Source organism: Sphaerodactylus townsendi, linkage group LG01 (assembly GCF_021028975.2).
Source record: "Sphaerodactylus townsendi isolate TG3544 linkage group LG01, MPM_Stown_v2.3, whole genome shotgun sequence".
In the NCBI taxonomy this organism is placed as follows: domain Eukaryota; kingdom Metazoa; phylum Chordata; class Lepidosauria; order Squamata; family Sphaerodactylidae; genus Sphaerodactylus; species Sphaerodactylus townsendi.
In genome coordinates this window covers 140887710-140905283 of record NC_059425.1, presented here as the reverse complement: position 1 = coordinate 140905283, position 17574 = coordinate 140887710, and the positions used below count along the sequence as shown (strand labels likewise).

At 39.7% G+C, this 17574-nt stretch overlaps 1 protein-coding gene across 1 annotated transcript in view; it reads left to right on the top strand.

Moving 5' to 3' along the window:
* The window catches only part of CD109 (CD109 molecule), a 97904-nt gene extending 82511 nt beyond the window's left edge, over positions 1 to 15393 (top strand). The window contains exons 30-33 of the mRNA XM_048495810.1: positions 989 to 1131; positions 5800 to 5956; positions 6698 to 6800; positions 10937 to 15393. Of these exons, the coding sequence (XP_048351767.1) occupies positions 989 to 1131; positions 5800 to 5956; positions 6698 to 6800; positions 10937 to 11112 (579 nt within the window). The 3' untranslated portion in view covers positions 11113 to 15393. The remainder of the gene's footprint in view (positions 1 to 988; positions 1132 to 5799; positions 5957 to 6697; positions 6801 to 10936) is intronic.
* Positions 15394 to 17574: the final 2181 nt, after the last annotated feature.

Here is a 17574-nt window from a genome sequence, read left to right as displayed (position 1 = left end):
AAACAATGGGGAATGGGGGCACCTCCTTTGGGGGTCCATAACTTTGGACCCCCTGAACCAAACTTTACCAAACTTGGCTGGTATCATCAGGAGTGTCTTCTGAGGGTACCCTTTGCTGGCTGGCAAAGTAAAAACACACAAAATGTTTTAATGACCCGCATATAAGTCGAGGGGAGCTTTTTCAGCATTAAAAATGTGCTGAAAAATTCGACTTATACATGAGTATATACGGTATTTATCGCAAAGTGCCAATATGGCTATTCAACCTCAATACTGAAGTTTTAGTTTAGAAAAAATGGTTTGCTCTGAGGCACGCGTTACTCGGGAGTAAGCTTGGTGAAGCAACCGTGCAATGCTTCCAACAGGTGAATTATGACCCTAGGAGGGTTTACTCAGAAGCAAGGGCAGCCTAGGTGTGTGTTTGTGTGTGGGGGGGAGGATTTTCCGCTCCCCCCACATGACGAACTCTGTGCACGTGTCCCCACAGAGAGGGCTCTGAGTGCCACCTCTGGCACCCGTGCCATAGGTTCGCCACCACTGCCATATACCATGCTGCAGTGGCGTAGGAGGTTAAGAGCTCGTGTATCTAATCTGGAGGAACCGGGTTTGATTCCCAGCTCTGCCGCCTGAGCTGTGGAGGCTTATCTGGGGAATTCAGATTAGCCTGTACACTCCCACACATGCCAGCTGAGTGACCTTGGGCTAGTCACAGCTTCTCGGGGCTCTCTCAGCCCCACCCACCTCACAGGGTGTTTGTTGTGAGGGGGGAAGGGAAAGGAGATTGTAAGCCCCTTTGAGTCTCCTACAGGAGAGAAAGGGGGGATATAAATCCAAACTCTTCTTCTTCTGCAAAAAATTGGAACCTATTGTCCAGATTGCCTTGTGTCCATGCTTGCCTCTTTGTCATTACCCCTCTGTAAGATCTGATATTACTGCATTATACGTGCTGCACTCATGTTGCCAATTTTTGATGTTCGCTCTTTTGTAGCTCAATATTATGTATAATGTGAAAAATCCGCCTAAGGATATGAAGAGTAGAGCGGCACAGAGTGACGAAGCCTTTGACTTGGATGTTGTTGTGAAGGATAGCAAAAATCATATAAATCATGTAACTTTGAATGTTTGCACTAGGTAAGAATTTTTTTATATATATATTTTATATAATTGTTATATAAGTTTTTTATAACCTGAGAGACAGGTGAGGATTTGTATCTTCATGTAGAGCTTTTCCCTGAATAACATGGTTCGAAAGGGATCAGACACTGCATATGTAATGAAACACTAGAAGTGATAGTTTTATTGGGTAAATGATAGAAACGTTTAGAAAAAATATTAACAAAATGTTGTTAAGTACCATAAGCATGTCACATAAAATAAATATTGCAACCAAGATATAGCTAACTGTGTGGTTTTATATCCCTTTAGAACCACTGTGATCTGACTAATATTTATCTATTTTGTTTAGAATATTTATATCCTGCCTTATCTCCTCAGACTCAAGACAGCTAACAAAATAATGAAAGCTCCAAGAATATAAAATGCTGTAAGCGTCTTACATCGTTAAAAACCAATACATAGTGAATACACACAGTTAAAAATCAATGCACATAGTTAAAATGCATTTGAACCTGTTGGGCTGTTGGGCTTGGATTTGAGAGACCCTGCAGATCCCACATCTGTCAGATAGTCAAAAGGGAGCAATTCTAAGCAAATCCATTGAGAAATAAGTCTTAGGTTGTTCAATAGGTAAAGTGTCCATAGGATTGCAGCCCAAGAATCTCTGACAAAATGTCTCCTGCTAAATCTCATTTTCTCAGCTGTAAAATAGGTATACTTATGGTCTTCTTCATGTGACTGCAGTGAGGGTGAATTGCAATAATGTTTAAATGAAGGGTTTAATCCAGTTCACAAAATGTGCAGTTCACATGTATATAGGGATACGGAGTTTTGTTCTCCCTTATCTTCCCTGTATTAGATAGGCATTCAATGCACCAGGCCAATCCTGTGCGTGCCTTCCAAGTCACCATCCAACCCTCCTTTCCACTGCTCAGTCAGAGATGCCCAAGGCTTATGCTTAATGGAACAGTGCTTCTGGCACTGATATTCACACCGGGTAGGATAGGAGTCTGAAATCAAGCCAAAGATCAGGTAGCCAGAGGATCAGAAGTTAATGTGGAACTGCCAAAACAATCTCAGACCTGAGCCAAAGAGAAGGATCAGTCCACAGAGTGTATTTGAGGTCAGAATCCACCAGACAGACAAGTGCAGAGGCGAGGTATGACGTCCAAAAGGCAGAGGTCAAGAACCAGTAACAATATAATAAGCACCGACTATAGATTGTCTATTCAAACTGGAGGATTCAGCCTATAGGCAACAGTTTGTTCGATAAGATCCAAAAGCCACTTTTTTTTGGGTGGAAAATAATTGTACCTTGATGGCAGTCTGATCTCCTCTCATCTGCAGTTACAACACAGACATAATTACATGTTGTTCCAGCTTAGTTATTTGTTTTCAATAGCAACTACTTTGGCCTGGCACTTCATCCCACAGATGGTTTTACTTGTGTCTAATCTCATGAGCCAACTGCAGTCAGCAGTTGTTCTGAACTTCTTTCAAAACCCTATCTGCATTTAAACCGCCATGCTGCCAAGCCTGTGAGTGTTGCTTTGAAAAGTAAGTCTTCCAAACTGTCCTTGTATAAAAGCCATAGTTTTATTCAGTTACTTCTAACTACTGTCAGGCATTCAAAGTAAAGATAGGAAGAAGAAGAAGAGAAGAGTTTGGATTTATATCCCCCCTTTCTCTCCTGCAGGAGACTCAAAGGGGCTTACAATTTCCTTGCCCTTCCCCCCTCACAACAAACACCCTGTGAGGTAGGTGGGGCTGAGAGAGCTCCAAGAAGCTGTGACTAGCCCAAGGTCACCCAGCTGGCGTGTGTGGGAGTGTACAGGCTAATCTGAATTCCCCAGATAAGCCTCCACAGCTCAGGCGGCAGAGCTGGGAATCAAACCCGGTTCCTCCAGATTAGATACATGAGCTCTTAACCTCCTACGCCACTGCTGCTCCTGTCAGGCACACTCCCTTCCTACCAAACAGTATAGTTCTGCCACCTATTTCAAGAGTTCCATCAGAAATCTCTAAAATATTATCTCATACAAAATAAAAAAGCTAGAAATATATTTCACAGTCTAGTTGTGTGTCATCACAATGATCTGGTTCTCAGGATAGCCATTGTGGGTGGTGGAGTGCTTACATGAGCCATCGCTGGAGGTTGACAGAGGAGGGGACTCTAGAGGCACTATTAAATTAATTTTAGTTCACTTATGCAAATTATCAGAAGTGTTATTTAAGAAGACCACCAACAAATTAAGTTTCCAGTGGATTTACTTCTGCTTGACTTACAATTCCACCAACTGAACGAACTACAAAACAGCAATGTGCATTCAAAAAGCCACCCTTATTTCAACGAGTATGGAATGTTGTCATCACCCAATTGGTAAACAGAATAGAACTCTTGTCATCTGAAAGGCCCCTTCAGTTGTTACCACTTGCTGGAGAAACTATGTGTGTATAGTTTTAAAGCAGAATTTCTTGACTGGCTCCTCTGAATGATGTCGTTCCCCCTGATTTTTATTACCATGTGGGCAAATCCTACCCAAACTTAGTTGTTAGTGTAACAGAATAGGATTTGATCTCATCTATCTTAACTACTGTTAATTTCATTGATGATGGTTGTAACTACTTTTCCTCAATCATAAATGCTTGTTTGGAAACAAAATCATTTTTCAGTGTCGCCCAAGGGAGTTCCTGCCTTCAAGTATCTTTTGCTATTGTCATCCCACTTCTCCTAGCAGGCAAGAGATCAAGACCATCTTCTTGGCATTTCTACCTCCCCCTTTTTTTATTCTGTCCCTCTGCTTGGTTTCTTCCCTGTAGGAGGAAGAAACATAGCAGAAGAAATACTCGCTTGCAAGCTGTGGCAGTGGAAAAATCTGGGTCAAATTAATCACTTGATGGATATATGTGTTTAATACTTTCCAAATGTAGGGAAATGAATGTTTTGCACAAGCATTTGCCAATTTTTTGTATACTACAAGTGATTGCAATGTTATGTTACTCCATAGGTAATCACAGGGCTACAGGTTAGGATAGCTGGAGCACATTTCTGACTTTGAGACGTGGGAGAGAGTATGATGTTTAAAATGCTGTATGGGCCCAATCCTAATCGGGCCTGTAGTGCAGGGCTATTGTTTCTACCTCCCATGCCTTTTCAAGTGCTGAAACAGCCACCAGGGAAGATACAAGGGGGGAGAGGCATAAGAACCTCTCAGCCTACTTCACTTTAAAATGGTGGTGGTGTCCTCCTGGCAGCTAAATAACATCATTGCATACAGTTTGGCCCTTAGTCACAATTCTGCTTTTCCTTTTTCCAAGTAACTGGCAGCTGGTTCAAAAACTGTCTTGGACTCCACAGAAAATTTCTGAAGAAGGACGAGTGTGGTGTGATAAAGAAGGGGATATATATTTTTTCTGTTTCCCTTTTCTACAGCAGATCTCAGACTTATCCATATATAGTTCCTGGAGATCTCCTTCCATTAGGGTTGCCAACTGCAGATTGGGAAATTTGGGAGATGTAAGGGTGGAGCATGGATAGGGAGGGGTTGGGGGGGGAAGGGAGCTCAGCAGGGTATAGTGCTGAGGGTATAGCAGGGTATAGTGCTCATAGAGGCCATCCTGCAAAGCAGCCATTTTCTCCAGAGGAACTGGTCTCTTGTCTAGAGATCAGTTATAATCCTTGGTGATCTCCAGATCCCACCTGGAACTTGGCAACCTTACCTTTCACCAGAAGTAGCTTTTTGGCTGCATTTTTGGACTGCAGCAGAAGGGTGGAGGAAGGAAATTGATGTTCCAGACAGAAATCCTTCTGTCTATTGAAACCCTCTCTACAGGATCCAGTCCATTTTCTTGAACCAGTGTCCTCCATCTTTGCAGTGGAGGAATTAACATCCACCCTTCTCTGTGCTTAAACACAGATCATGAGGCTCCCTGTTCATACAGTCTGCATGACACTTCCAGTCAAAGGTGAGGAAGAATGTGCATATCATATGGCTACACAGGAACACCACCAGTTATTCTGTAGGAATCTTTGCACATGAGCATTCATGCCCTTGTCCTCATGTTTTGTTCATGCAAACAGAGGGCCTAGTCCAGTTTTGGAACAAAGCCATAGTTTCCTCACTATTTGATACTATACTCTGTTTCACATAAAGATATTAGTTTGATCAGTTGAGGGGCAGCAGTTGAGAAAATTGTATGCTTCCACATTAGAATATAGTCCCAAACGAATATGAGAATTATCATTCATTTTTATGGACTGCTTTGGTCAAAACTGTTATTTTGAGCATTAGTGAAATGGTACTTTGATGTAAGAGTATTTATGCCAAAATGTATTTTTTACTTTCAAATGGATGGGGGAGCAGGACTCAGGTAGGCGCTAGGACCCAGGCAGAGCATTCTACAACAAAAAAGGTCTGGCATACTTTGGCCCCTTCCGCACACGCAGAATAATGCGTTTTCAAACCACTCTCACAACTGTTTGCAAGTGGATTTTGCTATTCTGCACAGCTTCAAAGAGCACTGAAAGCAGTTTGAAAGTGCATTATTCTGCATGTGCGGAATGAGCCTTTGTTCTGTTGTGGAACATACAGCTCTACTAACATCTTTATGTGAAACAGAATATGGAGTATTTGATTGTTTTATTTCCATATAAAATGTCCCTTTTCCTTTTCCCCTTTTTAGGTATTTGGGAACTGGCACGTCTTCAACAACTGGTATGGTTCTTATGGAAGTTGGATTATTGAGTGGTTTTTCTCTGTTACCTGGTTTTGAGCCGCCTGGTGATATGATTAGGAAACTAGAGAAAGAAGAAGGCAAAGTACATTTATATTTGGACTATGTAAGTCAACATACAAAATACTACCCTTTTGTCAAAATTCTGTTAGACTAAAATTAATACTGCAATGTCAGCTTTTTAAAAAAGAAAATAACTGGTAAAACGACAGTATTTTCATGAGAAATTGACCTCCTTCTGTAGTCAAAATAGGAATACATAAAGGGGTAAATTCAGCATGTTTTGAATAGAGATTTTGTGGAGCCAGCTTGCTGAATATACTTTTTATTTATTTAAAATATTTATTAGCCACCTTCCTGGCTTATAGGAAGTGAAGGCAACTTATAATGCGAACTCCAATAAAAACAATAAAATATATAAAACCTGCCAAATTAAAATCAGTACTTTAAAGCTGCTAGTAGGCATAACTGAAACTAATGAAGCACACTAAAATAGAATTTACAGTGTGTTCCCAGTATGTGTTCTCCACATAAGGAAGAAACTGAGATTGAACCCTGGGCTCATGTGAATTTGAAACATGTTTGTGTGTGTGTGAGAACCAGTGTGTGGCATGCTCTCTTATCTGCAAGTGTACTTTGACAATGCCACCTGCCCCCCTGTTTTGTGGGAGGCTGTATTTGTAACTGCTCATATAGCTTTCGAGTTTTGTTAAAGCAGAATGTTCAATCACTCAATGAAATAATAGCATTATTTTGTTTAGCAATGAGGAGCTTAGGTATTAATGAGTCATCTTCTCATACCTTTTGAAAGATGTACTGTTTTAACGTATTCTGTCTTATTTTCTAGTTGAATGAAACACAGTTTTGTGTGGATGTTCCAACTGTGAGATATTTCAAGGTTGCAAATACTCAAGATGCTTCCGTAAATGTAGTGGATTACTATGAACCCAGTAAGTGTACATAGTTTTTGACATTTCACCCAGTGTTGAAATACCCTGTTATGTTCAGCAGTGCGAGGAATAAGCTCTTTAATTTAAGAAAGGGAATTAAATGGAAAATTTTGTGTGATGCACAAGCATTAATAGCAATACAAATAAAGTTAATTGCATTAACAGTAGGAGCTGCAATTGTTTTTCTCTGTTTTAAGTAGCATAAAATGGTGGAATATTGTTGATCGACACCAGTCGATGGCTCTGACCCTGTGTCCAAAATAAAGAACTAATACTGGACCTGTTCAGTTAACACATTATTAATTATCATTTTGTTGGCTACTAATGTGACAGTATTCTGATATCAAAAGTTGGACAGAAGAAAGACAGAAGGAAAAAGGATACACAGCCATGACAGCTGGTTAGGTGACCCTTTCCTATTTGCTTTGCTCACTCACTCAGTATCACTGCCTTGAACCTCCCTTGCCATTTAACACATCTGCTTACCACCTCCTCCTTTCCTTCTATAAAGTTATGCATGTATGCCTTCTATAAAGTTAATATTTTTTTAAAAAAATAAAAATATAGCGTATGCACAATTGGTGTCAGCAAAAATATTCAAGTATTCAATGAAAAAGTGGTAAGATAGTGGGAAACTGAACGGACAGTCAAAAATGAAAACTGGGACCGTCAACATAAAGCGAGGAATTTTCCAAGGTGATTCACTCTCGCCCTTACAGTTTGTCATCACCATTATTCCACCAGAGGCGTAGCTAGGGAAAATGGAGCCCGGTGCAAAATCTGAGTTTTGTGCGCACCCCCCCTCCCCATGGGCGGCCACTGTGATTCTAGAATCCACCCCAAAACAGCATCACTTTCAATGTTTAAACTGGGGACCTCAGATTCTCCCTTTGAATCCATGCCAAAGGGGGGGGGGGATTTAAAAAGAGAATCTGGGGAAATTTGTCAGGGATGCAATTGTTAAGATAGCACCACCAAACTTTCAGGGTATTTTTAGGAGACTCTCCTGATGATACCACCCAGGTTTGGTGAAGTTTGGCTCAAGGGGGTCAAAAGTTATGGAGCCTCAAAGGTGTAGCCCCATCTCCTATTAGCTCCCATTGGAAACAATGGGGGATAGGGCACCCCCCTTTTGGAGTCCATAACTTTGGACCCCCTTGAACCAAACCGAACCAAACCTGGGTGGTATCATCAGGGTAGTCTCCCAAAAAATCCCTGAAATTGTGGTGCTGCTAGCCTAAAAACTGCGCCTCTTGCAGGCCAAAAACTGAAAAAAACACAAAAATACAAACAAACCTAATTTTTTTGCGCCCTCCCAGGCACGCACCCGGTGCAACGCGCACCCCCCCCCCCCGGCCCTCTGGTAGCTATGCCTCTGGATCCCGCTAACAGTAATTTTAAAGAAAATAAAGTTACAATATCAAATGGCCAAGGACTCAGGGGAAAAAATCTCACATTTGCTGAACATGGATGATTTGATGCTCTGTGGAAATCAGACACAAATCCAGTCACTAGTGAACACAGTCTGAATATTCAGCACAGACATTTTGGTGGAGTTTGGCCTGGAAAAGTGCACCATGGTGGTGAGAAAGAGGGGCAAGATCACTGAGATTGATAGCATAGAAATGTCCGACGGCCAACTAATCACTGCAACCAAAAGGAAGCCTATAAATATCGAACATTTTACAGCTGGATAACATCAAGCATGGGCAAGTGAAGACTGTGGTCATCAGAGAATGCACCCAGAAAAATCAGGAAAATATTGAAATCCAAATTAAATGGTGGAAATATCATCAAGGCCGTCAACACCTGGGCCATACCCATCATTAGATACATCGCAAGAATAATCAACTGGACACAGGCTGATTTGGATGCACTGGATAGAAAAACTCAGAGGATTATGTCAATGCATTATGCCTTAAACCCACGCAGTGATACTGATAGACTATACCTTCCCGGGAGATCTGATGACAGAGGGTTACTGCAAGTTAAGCAAACAGTGGAGGAGGAGAAACATGTGCTGGCTGATTATGTGAATGAAAATTAAGAACATGCATTGATTGAAGTGAAGAACAGAAATTTACTAAAAAGCTCAGAAAACCAAACAGGAGTACAGAAAAAAATGTGTTTAAAATGAGGACTGAAAGTTGGCACAACAAACCATTTCATGGCCAATTTCTGGAGAAGATCAAGGACAAGGTGGACATTGAAAAGACCTGGCTGTGGTTAGCAACTGGAACTCTGAAAAAGGAAACCAAATCAATGATTTTAGCTGCTCCAGAGCAGGCAATTAGGACAAATATTATCAAGCCAGAACTGAAAAATCCTCAGATGATGCAAAGTGAAGATTGTGCAAGGACGCGGACGAAACTGTAGACCACGTACTCAGGTGCTGCAAAAAGATCTCCCAGACTGAGTCCAAACAAAGGCACAACCCAGTGGCCAAGATAATCCAGTGGAATTTATGCAAGAATTGCAACATTAGGACAGCTAAGAACTGGTGGGAACCCTGGCCAGAGCAAGTCACGGAAAATGAGAAGGTCAAGATCTTGTGGGACTTTTGGATCCAAAGTATTGGCATATTATACACCAGACATCACAGTGATTGAGGACACAAAAGTGACCATCGTTGACATAGCGGTATCTGGTGTCAGAAAAAGAACTTGAGAAGGTGACTAAATACCACAATTTGAAAATCGAGATTCAGCAACTATGGCACAAACAGCTGAGGTCATCCCAGTGGTAATTGGCATCCTGGACACTATTCTGAAAACACTAGGGCAGCACTTGAAATATCTTCAAATTGACAAAATTAATGTCTGTCAGAAGGCAGCCCTGCTGGGATCCGCACAATACTATGCCAATACATTACAACTTCCTAGGCTTCTGGGTGAGGCTCAAATTGTAATGAAGGCCAACAACCAGCTAAAGAACTGGCAACTGTGACATTAAAAATAAAAATAATAACCCAAAACCGAAATAATAATCTGCCATTGCTGTATAGCATGTTATATATCCTTTGGGGATGATGCATCAATCCAAATAATAGTAAAGTCTGAGACCTCCTGTAGACACAGATCACAGGAGAATTTCTATGATCTTGGTTTTTAACAACCATGTCAACCATGTAGCATTTTAGATACGTGCATCCAGTGGTAGGATTCAAATAATTTAACAACTGGTTGTTTGCAGGCACCATTTTAACAACTGGTTCTGCTGAAGTGGTTCGAACCTGCTGAATCTAACCTCTACCTGCATCACTGGTGAAATAATATATAATGCTCCTTGAATCATGCAAAATTTAAACTTGTTAAAATAGGATAGGTAATAGTAATTGTTATGAACTGTTTTTGCATAGTTCAGGGCTACCCTTGAAGGCTTGACAATAAGGAGAGAGGGTTCAGCAAAGAACAGCAAAACTACAAGTCTATCAACAGTGCCACAGTACACAGCTAGAGAGAACTGTAAAGGACTGAGATCTTGCTAGTCTGTTTTGCATAGCAGGCCAGAACTATTATATGCTGATTATTGTTTCTGTGTTGGCTTGCGATATTTCATTGTTATACTGCACACTATTGTTTATGAAACAGAAAACAGATTTAAAGTTTCTTTTGTTGCAAGTCTGGTGATTGTTAAGGGTCACAAGGTGGGATCACACTGTCAAAGACTTGAACTCCTTTTCCATTTCTGATAATGTTCCTCTTAAAATCTAAGTTGGGTTACATTTGTACGTATAGATGATGATGAGGAATCCAGTTTTGAAGGATTTTAACTCTTGTGTTTTAGCTTGGTTGCTGATTGAGCTAAGGTTTTTGCACTTTTACAGTTATTGTTGATACCATATTGTTCTTGTTGACCCTCTTTTCTACTTACAGAGGTACTTTACTGTTTTTCTTTGAAATAAATATTCAAAAACATTTAATCTACTGATGCCTCAATTAATGTAATTTTATTGGTATCTATTTTTATTTTTGAAATTTACCAGTAGCTCCTGCATTTCCCACCCTAGACTTATATTCGAGTCAGTAAGTTTTCCCAGTTTTTTGTGGTAAAATTAGGTGCCTCAACTTATATTTGGGTCGACTTATACATGAGTATATATGGTAATAACCATTTTAACCATTCTCTCAAAACAGGGAGAAGAGCTGTGAGAAGCTATAACTCTAAAGTGTTGCAGAGTATATCATCCTGTGACCTTTGTGAAAATGACTGTGATTTTTGTGGAATGAATTCAGACAGTTCTTCAGAAATTTTCCTCTCTAGTGAACTGATTGTAGTACAAATAAGTCTTCTGTACATTTGTCTGGTCTAAAAAGGCATGTATCCCATACTACACTTCTAAGAATAACACTGGACTGCCTGTGTCTGTCTGTCTCTTTCTCAAAAAACAAACAAATCTGTTTTTAGCCTTTCTGGACAAAGGTAGTCCAGATGAGGAGGCTTACCAAGTTCTCTCAGTGGAGGCAGAGATTCAGTTTATGGTAGACAGCCACTGGTAGCAATGGAATGAGAGTTCTGATTTAGGCAGAAACAAATACAACTCATAAGTCTAGAACTCCCTGTAGGAATTTCCATCTGAAAGAAAAAATGATATACATCTAACAGGAAAGGACATGATCCTGTCAAGAGAATCTTTCAGAAAGGACAATCCACAGATTAAAAACGGTGTTTTGAATTGTTTTCTTCTATACTCATTCAGTCTGATTTCACAGTAGTGCCAGCATGTTCAGGCCAAATTCTGACTGGTTTGTTAAAATGAAAACATTCCCAAATTTTTGTTTTCTGTATGTATAAAAGGTCAGATTTGTTTAGCAAAAATATTATTCAATAGTATATATTTTCTGGAAATTTTAAAAATTTGAAATAAGAAAATATAGTGTTATGAAGAGTGCTCTGGTTTTATTATAAGAAAAAACTGCGTAAGCCATTTAGTGAGTTTGATTTCTGATTAGTGTTAGGCCTACTACAATGCAATTTTAAATTTTTCAGACTTCAGTAGCACGAGATCAAGTTCCAGGTTCAAATGGACTTCACAGAATTAGTTTTGCTACTTCAGATTAGGACAGTATGACTATCATTTGTCTCCTTCATGGTTCTCTAGAAACCAATCTTGGCAGATTAATTGGCACACTATTAATTGCAAAATAGGAAAAAATTCTAATTAGCAAGGCAAGTAAAATGAAGTGAAAATTTTAGGAAGCAGACACATGATAAAAATGCTGAAAACAACTGTTTCTCAGCTAAAGGAAAAAAGTATAATTTTTCTTATTTTTTTTAAAGGTGAAACTGATAGCCAAGTTCAGGACTTCTTAATGTTTCAGCATTCATACTTGCCTGAAATTTGGCAAATGTTTGGTTTCCAATATGAAATGTACAGTGTGAAATATATTGATTGCCCCTACTCAGCGGATCCAGTGAATGGCTCAGGCACATCTGGCTTCAGCACGTGATGTCTGCTTGTCTACCCAGATCTGCAGGGGAAAAGCATTAGCAGCTGATACACTGCAGGACTGATTCAAGCACTGGCAGTCTGGTTCAAGTGTTGCCTGTTGGTTATGACTGAATATGAGCTCAGATACTGAGGAATTTTAAGGGATTCTGATTGACAATTGTATTCTTTCTTTCTATCTTTCTTTCTTAAGGTATATGTTTTGGTTAGAAAGAAGAGTGCCTTTCAAAGTCGTACGGCACTGTTGAAATGAAAGCACAATAAAATGAGAGTCACTTTCCACAGCTGCTGTAAAACAGGCTAAGATGGTGTTCAAACAAGTTATTTTATTTCTTTAGACAAAGACAAACTCCTCCTTCCACCCCACCAGTGGTAGAGGTGGTGATATTTCACTGACAATCTTATGCCAGAGTTTCTAGTACAGTACTACATCTAAAATTATTTTCTCCAAATGCTCAACATTTGCTGGTTTTTAAATATTACATTGACCTTGAATTTGAAATGTGTATTTCTAGTGTAAAAACTTGCATAAAAATGTAAATCTTTTAGACATGCTGGCATTTCTTTTGCTTTAATTGTGGTGGTCATCAAAAGCATAATTCCATAAGGTTTTCAGCTGTTAAATTCTGTCAACACCATAGCATGTCAAATCAGCTACCAAATCTGTAAAATACTTTGAGATATCATCTGCCAAAACAAACAAACAAGCAGATATAGTGATCAAATGCTACTAAATGTCAAGGACAGGTATCATATATTCAGGGTAGACAGTATCTGGAGACAGATACTGAGACAAGATCTGGAGAATATTACACTGAATTTTCCGCTTTATTTGTATAATTATTATGAGAAAAATTTCTTGATTTCTCTTTTTGTTTCAATATGTGCAAATGATTAGTACATATAGTATGTGTACCTAATACTGGTCTTAATTTTGTTTGGTATTATTCTGTTCGATATGGGTTTTAGAGGAATGAACCTTGGTGGAGACTACTCAGTTTTTGAAGCTGGAACATTTTATTATTTTTGGGGAAAAGATGCTATAGTAATGAAAATAAAAATGTATATTGTGATCACAGGGAAATATTCAGAGGAGAAATATTCATTGGAAAATATTCAGAGGAGTTTTCAAAAATTCTTTGGCAGAGTATTCCACTAGTTCCTATGGAGTTGGTCAGCTCGTTTGACAAGCTTAGTGATAGACCATGTTCACTTGATAAAAACCATGTAACATGAATAGGAAGGAGAAAGAAAACACTTAACTCCTAACAAATGTTTCATTTGCACCATGCTTGATAAATAAATTTGCAATTTATACTGAAATCTACAAAATCTTGCTTTTAGCCTATCAACACAAAATGGCGCCCAGGGCAAGAAATGAGTTTTGCGCCCCCATACCCTCTGCTTGGGCTCCATTTTTTTGATAGGCCCTCCCAGTGCCGCTCCTGGACTCTAACTAAGCTCACCATGCAAAGTGGCAGAGACCAGGCTGCTCCTTCAGCTGGCAGATGAAATGATTGTAGCCAGCCTGCCGGAAGAGGTCTGCGGCGGACCCGAGCAGGTCTGATGGGACCAAGCCAAGCGGCTCCTGGCAGGCCCATGGCAGGCTCCTGGCCCCACCACGACCCACTGGCGACTGCCATTCCCGGCAGCTCCACCTCCATCGGTGGCCTCTTCCTGCCTCCTTCGTTGGGGGCCGGGGGGTTTGTGGCTTCAGGTGGGTGCACCTGTGACCGTCCCAGCCCCAGGAAAGGGCCACTACCTTCAGTAGAAGGGGAGCGCCTCTCTGCTGGAGGGGTGCGTGGGGGGCAATGATCAAATGGGTGGTGCTTGGGACATGTGACACCACATGTCCCTCTGGCAGATATGCCCCCGTTAATAGCTCACCTGTTTAAATCTCTAGAACTTCCAAGTGTTTTAACACTGGCTGTATTATTAACTATGAATGCTGCCAATTCTGCTGCATTCAGATAATTGTGTCTTGCTTCCTATATGTGTTCGATAGTTCTTTTAATAATTTTTAGCAAGCTTGATATTCCATTTTTCTACTATGCAAATGACTGAAACATTTTGGAGAGGATTAGCTCTGTGTAATATAAAGGTTTTCTTTAGCAGTTTCTCTGCTATCGTTGTGTTGACTTTTTGAAATCAAAACACAAAACCAAACTATCCTATGTTATTAATTTTACAACTTATTTCCATAAACCGACCCTCTGTTGTAGCCAACCTTTGCCCTTTAATTGATTGTATGTATAATTGCGATTGATTTTTAAAATAACAGCATATTATGAATGTGGTCAGATTGTTCCTGTGTGGGGGGAACAGTCTAGTAAGGGCAACATATGCACAAAAGGGGCTAGGTACGCTGTCTATGGTGTGAACCCTGAACTCAGAATTAAATATGTTTTGTGTGAATACTGTATTAGACCAGCCAGTGCTATCACTCCAAGTTCAAAAGGAAATATTAATATCCCTTAAATGCAGGATCACTACATTTGTATATCAATGGAAAATGTTTGTTTTTAGGTGAAGGTACTATATGAAATATACACACAAAATCCGGATTTACGCACAAGAATTTAAGCTTCCCAATCCTTAGCAAAGCAGCTTCTGCAGACTTGTCAAACATCTTATAATAATCCTTCTATAGGTCTACTTTGTTACAATGGTCTCACTTTGAAAAGCTTGGGGTATACAAACTATTCTCTCAAGAAAATTACTTGAGATACATTTTGTATTAGTGAGAGGTAAGCCTGCTTTAAAACCATCTGCTTCCTTGCTTTTTACCAAAACAATTGGTTAATACAACATTTATGCAAATATATTGTTTGTCCTAGACAGAGGCTAGAATAGACCTTTTTTAAAGGCTGAATTTATAACTTGGATCTAAGCAGGTCATCAATGGTCAGTACTTGGATGGAAGACCACCAAGGAAGACTAAGGTTTCTATGCTGAGAAAGGCAATGGCAAACCAACTCTGCTCATCTATTACCTTGAACATCCAATGGTTGAGGTTGCCAAGAATTAGTTGAAACTTGACAGCATTCAGTTATTATTGGATAAAGGTAATACTTGTTTAAAAAAAATGTTGGCCATTCTTACAAAGACAAGCCTTTTTCCAATCAATAAAGCATTTGATTATTATTCCTCTGTGTTATATGAAAATTGTGTTTATCAGTTTTATACAAAATTAAATAGCTTACTTATTTGTTTGTTTGTTTGTTTGCTTGGGTGGGGTGATGAAAAATATCTTCCTAAAAGGGGGGGGGGGCATTGTTATACCATTAGTCTAAGACCATCACACGTTTCCAAAGGTGGTTCAGTCTATGGTAGGAAAATCTGCCTCATAGTGTGCGAAAGGTGTAGGGCCTCACAGGCAGTGGTGGGATTCAAAAATTTTAATAACAGGTTCCGATGGTGGTGGGATTCAAACAGTGGCGCAGCCGCACACACGCACCTCCAGTCCCTATTGGGCCGGGAGGTTGCTTTAGTAATCCCTTCTTGGCACTCAGAAAAAATTAGTAACCACTTCTAGAGAAGTGGTGAGAACTGGTTGGATCCCACCTCTGCTCACAGGGCCTTCTTTGTTGTGGTGCCAAAACTATGGGACTCCCTCCCCAAAGACATTTATCTGTCCCCTTACATCATTGTCCTCCACCAATGGGTGATGGTTGGGTTTTTTTTGGTCTGGCATTCTCTCAGTAATCTCTTTCATTCCTTATGTTTAAATTTGTGTATTTTGTTTTATATGGGGATTTTTAGCTCTGGTTTTTAATTGGTTTTATGGTGTATTTTTATTATGTAGTTGTAATTGTTAACAAGAAGATGGGATGTCAGGGATGTAAATAAATCATTACCAAAGTGGCAGTCACATTAAGTAGGCTTCCATCCCAGGTCAGAGAATGATCTTGCTTCTTTCCAAGAATACCTAGATGACTTCTGCTGATAAGCTCAGATAGCAAATAGACATATATCCAGGAAATTTGCAGACTAGATAAAAGACAAGGCTGGTCAAGGAGCGTGTCAGTTCCTGACTTCTTTTTCTTGCTATGAAAAATCACATTTAAGTCCTTCACTGGGAAAACCTGAAGTCCGAGGGCAGCCTATCCTTTACAACTGATTCAAGCAAGACATGACAGCCAGTAACAAATTATATATAAAGATGACTAGAATTGGCTTGTGTTGATTTTCTGAGCTGTATGGCTGTGGTCTGGTAGTTTTTGCTCCTAACGTTTTGCCTGCATCTATGACTGGCATCCTCAGAGGCTGTCATGGTAAGATGTGTTTTTCTCATATCTTACTATGACATTCCTCTGAAGATGCCAGCCATAGATGCACGCAAAACATCAGGAGCAAAAACAATCAGTCCACAGCTCTATCCTGCAGAAGTTAATGGAAATTAATGGGAATTTTTTTGAAAGTAAGTTCCAAGAGTCCATTATTAGGATGGGATGAAGGAATAATATAGACACAAGTCTTAAAGATCTATGCAGCGTGTTCTGTGCATGAAATTCCATTTTGGTCTTGAGACTGTTGCGCAAACGTACCCAAACAACTGTCCAGTTACCTCACCCCAGGCAATTGTTCAGTTTTCCCTTAGCCCTTAATATATATTTTAGACACTGTACTAAGTATATTATGCAAGTTTCAGAGCTGCCCTATCCTGCACTGCTTTTACTAGGTACTAAAACTTTTTTATATATCTACTTACATAATCAGTGAACTCAGTATTTGAGAACAAATCACTGCTGCACTAAATCAAAAGACTACCAAGCAATCAACTGGCCCACATGGCATCTTAAGGTATCCATGTATCTTGCAAAACTTAAGAATTCATGCCTTGCATTATGGACATTTAGAGAGGGTTGATAACTGATTCTAAACCTAGATTTTAATAGTTGGAAATATGCTAACATGCAAAGAGGTCATAAGGAAACACTTGTCTACACTGGAAGGGCCAGACAGGGGAAATAGTTGCAATGCACACAGTACACCAGGCGCAGATTTAGTGGAGACTAATGTGGCATGCAGAACCCAACAACAGTCTGTACAGCTACTTCGAGGAAATAAATGTAATAATGATTTAATAATTCCTCTACTGTATTTACCCCATCTTAAACCAAAGAAACCTTAAACCAAAGGAAGGTTTAATAATTCCTCTACTGTACTTACACCATCTTAAACCAAAGAAAGGTTTTGCTGAGTCTATAAGTAATTCTGTATATGATATCTTGGATGTAGCAAAATAAATATTACACAGGAAACCTGATTTGAAACTTATGCAACCAAGAAGAACTATCCAATTTTAACCATCATTGTATTGAG